The sequence below is a fragment of the Octodon degus genome, unplaced genomic scaffold, assembly GCF_000260255.1.
Source record: "Octodon degus isolate 3935 unplaced genomic scaffold, OctDeg1.0 scaffold00148, whole genome shotgun sequence".
Lineage (NCBI taxonomy): Eukaryota > Metazoa > Chordata > Mammalia > Rodentia > Octodontidae > Octodon > Octodon degus.
Genome location: NW_004524724.1, coordinates 6,694,850 through 6,700,361, shown reverse-complemented (window position 1 = coordinate 6,700,361; position 5,512 = coordinate 6,694,850). Strand labels below are relative to the sequence as shown.

The following is a 5,512-nucleotide window of genomic DNA, read 5'->3' as shown; positions in this document are numbered from 1 at the left end:
AAAAGAACTGCACAGGGCTGGGGACAGGGTCTCATTACATTGCTAAATTGCTACACTGGCCTTGAACTCACAGCCCCCTGCCTCAGCCTCCCCAAGTGCTGGGGTGACCCGCGTGTGCCACCACAGCAGGCCTTCTACTTTCTTAATGTAGAATATCTGGGAGCATGTCACTGGGCTTTCCTGTGTGCTTTGGCTCTGTCTTCCTTTTTGCTGCGGCTGAGTCTGAAGTTGAGGAAGCGTAAACACAGCCTGGCTGCGTGGACAGAGCAGGGCAGCTGGGTAAAGGCGGAGCTGCGATAGCCCTGCCTCTGGCTGTCCGCGTGGCTTAGGGGACAGACCTGCAGCCGGGCTGAGCCACAGCTGATTCAGTTTTTGTTTTTTACACCAGGTCTACTGTATAGCCCAGGCTGGCCCCAAATCAGTGTCCTCCTGCCTCAGCCTCCTGAGCCCTAGATAGCAGGCATGCGCCCCACAACCAGCCCCAGCTCCCAGTTTTATGTCCCATTCTGTACTAAACTCACCCAAGGCCCCAAGGACTCGTGAAAGCAGGCAGACACAGCCAGTGGGAGGGAGGTGACATGAAGTGACAGCATGTGGCAGGACTGCATCAGAGGTGCAGCGGGCCTGGAAACCCCTCTCCCCCACCTCCCCTGCATGCTGCTTCCTGGGTGACTCCAAGGAGGGTGAGACCTGCAACAAGGCCAACAGCCCTCCCCGCCCCATAGCCCTCGATGCCAGGTCCCAGATGGGAACACTTGGAACCGCTTGTGGTTCTAGAGTTGCCAGCACAGTCTCCCCCTGCCCCTCCGCCTTATGGGTTGTGCCACTTTTCTGTATTTATTGATGTGTTGGCTTTTGGAGGCTGGGTCTTGCTATGTAGCCCAGGATGGCCGAGAACTAGAACTTGGAAGATCCTTCTGCTGCATCCTCCTGGGAGCTGGATGGCAGGTGTTCCGGTATTCTTTGCTGGCTCACGCAGTGTGCGCATGCGTGGCGTATGTGTGTGTGCATGCACGCGCGTGTGCACATTGTGTGTCACTCTGGGAACCAAGGTCTCGGGATCCTTTGCCCTGGCAGCAGCACCCTCACCCGTGTCTCCCTGCAGTGTCTGGCCGTAGGCCATTCGTGGACAGCAACCTGCTCTACCAGTTCCGCACCAACTTCCGCCGTCGCCGGCGGCTGATGGAACTGCTCAGCGAGACGTCCCCAGGTGCCCCTGATGCACATGACAGCCCCTTCTGCCCGCGCCGGCAGAGCCACGATGCTCGCAAGGCCACCAGCTTTGTGTCAGGTACACACAGGCCCTGGGGTGCGGGGCGTGGGGCTCAGCGCCTGAGAAGAGGCAGAGCAGGGCTCCAGCCAGAGTCACAGCTACCCGAGAGGCTGAGGCAAGAGGATGCAGCTCAGGGGACTGCCTGGCTGTGGAATGGAAGGGAAGCTCTGGGCCGAGGTCCTGGCCTGGCCTGGGCAGGAGGAAGCTCGGAATTGAGGAGAAGCATCCAGGCCGCGCTCAGGAGAGGCCAGGTTCCACCCAGGGCAACAGAAGACACAGGTCAGGGTCTCTTGCATGGTGGTTCGGTGTCCAGGGAGAGTTGCCTGGCCATCGCGGAGCAGCAAAAGCCAGGGTCAGCGACTCCCCGTAGCATGGTGGGTTGCCATATCGTGTAGTCACTGGGCGGCGACCAGGAGCCGACAACCTGCAGTCTGTCTCTAGAGACAGGGTCTCACTATGTAGCCCGGGCCAGACTCAAACTTGCAGTCCTCCTGCCTCAGCCTCCTGATGCCAGGTGCTGCCTGGAGGGTGTGGGGTCAAGAAGGGACCCCATGGCTGCACGCACACTGCGGGGCCCTCTAGCCACCCTCGCGCCGGGGGCGCCAGGCTCCCTCATTGACACTGAGTCTCGATAAGCTGTACAGGCTCATGCTGGAGCCCCTCCTGACTCAGCCTCTGGGGGCCTGCGACCCGTGTCCCCCCACAGTGAGCCCCAGCAAGGAGATCAAGGTGGTTTCTGCGGGGCGCAGGAGCAGCCTGAGCAGCGGCGGCAGCAGCGGCTACTTCAGCAGCAGCCCGACCCTGAGCAGCAGCCCCCCGGTGCTGTGCAACCCCAAGTCTGGTGTGTGCAGGCGGGAGGGGGAGGCTGGCTTGGGTCCCACTAAGGGTGGGAAGGGGAGGAGGGAGGCTGCAGGGACCCTGCCGCCCCTGGCTGGGACAGCCGTGAGCCGCCAAGTGTTCCCATCCCCATGCACTGAACTGCTGCTGCACACTGGTGCCCAGGGACAGGGCTGTGCCAGCACTTAGGAGGCTGAGCTAGGAGGCTCGCTGCAAGTCCAATGCTGGCCTGGGTGGCATAGCAAGACTACCTCAAAGAAGCCAAAAATAACAACAGCAGAAATAGATTGCGGCGTGTAACAGCAATGGAAGCAAAGGGCACAGTAGTGTTATGGGCTCAAATCACCCACAAGCCCACCCTCTGCCCACTCCTCAGGAAAATCATTTCCTGTGAAACTGGCCTTGAGTGCTTCGGGGATCCTCCTGCCTCAGCCTCCTGAGTGCGGGGATGGCAGGCTGCGCCACTGTACCTGGCAGCAATCTAACTTTGCTGCGCCTGCCTTCTTGTGTATGAAGCAAACGTCAGAAGGAACTGAGGCACTGGTCTCACGGCCACTAAATGGAGGCCACGCCAGCCTAGGGAGCAGCCCATGGGTGTGCCAGAGCCCCAGGCGCGTGGAGTGTGGCCCAGTGTGCAGGCCTCCAGGGGGCCAGCCGGGAAAGGGGGCGCTGTGGTTGGGGAACACAACACAGGACCACTGCCCTGCAGCTCCGGTTGCTTGAGCCTCTGAGGGGAAAAGGCACGTGGAGGTACATGGCAGAGTAGAAGCCCTCCTCTTCACCCTGCTTCTCTTTCCTCCCTTCTTAAACTTTATCCCTCCTGAAGCTGGGCGCAGTGATACACACTTGTTATCCCAGCTGTAGGGAGGCTGAGGCAGGAGGATCGCTGCAAGTTTCAGGCCAGCTGAAATTACATAGCAAGACCCTGTCTTAAAAAACAACCCCAGAAATGTGTTTTCCCTTTCTCCAGATAGCTGGGAGCTGGCTCCAGAGTTTGCTGCTGCTTGCCTTCTGCTGTGGCTGGCGGTGGGGGGTGGGGAATGGGGGGCTTGTGGACGGCGGTCCCTGACTGAGTCTGTCCCCAGTGCTGAAGAGGCCGGTCACCTCAGAGGAACTGCTGAGCCCGGGGGCGCCCTATGCCAGAAAGACATTCACGGTAGGCAGCTCTGTGCCCTTTCCCCTCCCCGCCATCCCCCCCCCCCCCCCCCCGCCAGGGCAGTGGGTGGAGCAGGTGACCGTGGCTCAGCCGGCCGTCCCACGCTGCACAGTGAGTTCGAGGCCACCCTGAGGTGCGCAGGGAGACCCCGTGCCCCCTACCCAGAAGGACCAAATAAGTACAGAAAATCGGCCGTGCCTCAAGCCTGCGTGGTACCGCCCACCCGATGCCTACAGGAGGAGCGGCCGCTGGTCCCCGGCAGCCCGCATCAGGGCTCCCTGTACGCTTGCCTTCTGGTCTTCTCTCACGTTAGTTTCTTCCTTAAGAAAACTGGGTTTCAAGAGAGCCAAGACTCCGTTTCCCACGGTTGGTCGCTTGCTTTGGTGTTACAGATCTCGGGGACACAGCTAGATCCAACACGGGCCAGTGGAACGCAGCGTGCCAGGGCATGCCTGCCGCCCAGGCCTGCGGGAGGCTGAGGCAGGGTGACTGTTAGGAGTTCAGGGCCAGCCTGGAATGCACGGCGAGACCCTGTCTCAAAATAACGTGTGTCCGGCCTGACCTACAAGGTGAGCTCAGAGACAGCCTAAACTGCATAGCGAGACCCTGTCTCAAAAAGACAATAAAATAAAAACGTGTACCATTTGGACCCAGAGAAAAAAAATGAACTTGGGGAAGAAATTGGGCAAGGACAGGGCCTGCATCGATTGAAATCACAGCCCCCCAGGCTGATGCTAAGTCTGCTGTGGCCGTGGTGGCGCTCATGTACGGAGCGGGGAGTCCCGTCTTGGGGCTGCTCACTTTACTGTGCCCTCCTTCCAGATCGTGGGCGACGCAGTGGGCTGGGGCTTCGTGGTGCGAGGAAGCAAGCCATGCCACATCCAGGCCGTGGACCCCAGTGGGCCTGCAGCCGCCGCGGGAGTGAAGGTGCTGGTGCTTCCCTGCTTCCCCGTCCTCTTTCAGGTCCTTGGGCTCTGTTGGCTTGGGTTCAGGGCTTACGAACCCTCACCCTTGGCTGGCTGGCTGGCTGGCTGGCTGGCTTTCTTTCTTCTGATGTATTTAGTATGGGGTCTCACTACACAGATTGGACTCATAGTGATCCTCCTGTTTTCAGCCTCCTAAGCACTGGGATTACAGGCACACGCCACCATGCCCAGTCTCAATCACTGTCTGAACATGCCCTGGGGGTGGGACTGGGGGCCAGCACTGCAGGCCTGTGATCAATCTCTGGTCCCTGTGTCTGCCTAAGCAGGCACTTTAATACATTGAGCTATCTGACTGGCCCTAAGCTATCTGGCTGACCCTTACCTTTCTATTTGCTTGCTTTTTGAGATGGGGATTTGCTATGTACCCTATGCTGGCTGGGGACTAAGGACAATCCTTCTGCCTCAGCCTCCTGAGTGCTGGGGTAACAGACGTGCACCACCACACTGGCAGAAACCTTTAATCCTTGGTAAAAAACACGGCATCTCATGCCCTGCAGAGAGGACTGGATTCTGTCCAGGCGCTTGGTTCACCTGGGTGGGCTCACACATGGGCCAGCAGATGGGTGCTTGTCTGGGTGCTGGGTGGACTCCTCACGGACCTGGTCATCACAGTTGCTGCCCACGCAGGCCCAGGCTGCCCAGCCAGCTCACAGGAGGGACAGGCAGCAGGCTGTCAGTAGAGGCTGCCCTGGCCTGTGCTCCCCGTGGAGCCCCCAGCTTCTCTGTAACCTGCTGGGATGAGTGATGGATGGGTCGAGGCTCTCTGGGCCCCCTTTCTGTTTGCTCCTGGCTGCGTGTGTTTGTGGAGAAGGGGACTGTGTGAATCGGAACAAGGAGCCTTGGGAGGGGCCCAAGGGGCCGTGGGAGCCTTTCAGCTGCCCCCCCCCTTTTGCTGGGTGTTTTGTTTTGCTTGGACAGGGTCTCACTCTGCGGCCCATGGTGGCCTCGAACTTGTGGTGATCCTCCTGCCTCAGCCTCCAGAGGGCTGCATCACAGGTGTGCCCCACAGTGCCATCTAAACTGGTCAACTTTACTTCCTCGCACCGGAGACGGAGGGAGCGCATGTGCGTTGCCGTGAGCTTGAGAGCCAGAAGGGAGGCCGCTCAAAGCCATGTTACGATTTTGATCGGTGACTTCCTTCTCCACTATGACCAGCCTCTGTTCCCAAGGTCGCCTCATGGCACAGAGCAGCTGCTGAAGGCCGGGTATGGAGACACACACCTGTGATCCCACCACCCAGAAAGCTGAGGCAGGAGGATC

At 59.7% G+C, this 5,512-nt stretch overlaps 1 protein-coding gene across 1 annotated transcript in view; it reads left to right on the top strand.

Moving 5' to 3' along the window:
• Deptor (DEP domain containing MTOR interacting protein) overlaps positions 1–5,512 on the top strand; it is a 27,316-nt gene that overhangs the window by 14,031 nt on the left and 7,773 nt on the right. Inside the window, exons 5-8 of the mRNA XM_004642283.2 lie at positions 1,106–1,291; positions 1,980–2,114; positions 3,196–3,266; positions 4,089–4,193. Of these exons, the coding sequence (XP_004642340.1) occupies positions 1,106–1,291; positions 1,980–2,114; positions 3,196–3,266; positions 4,089–4,193 (497 nt within the window). The remainder of the gene's footprint in view (positions 1–1,105; positions 1,292–1,979; positions 2,115–3,195; positions 3,267–4,088; positions 4,194–5,512) is intronic.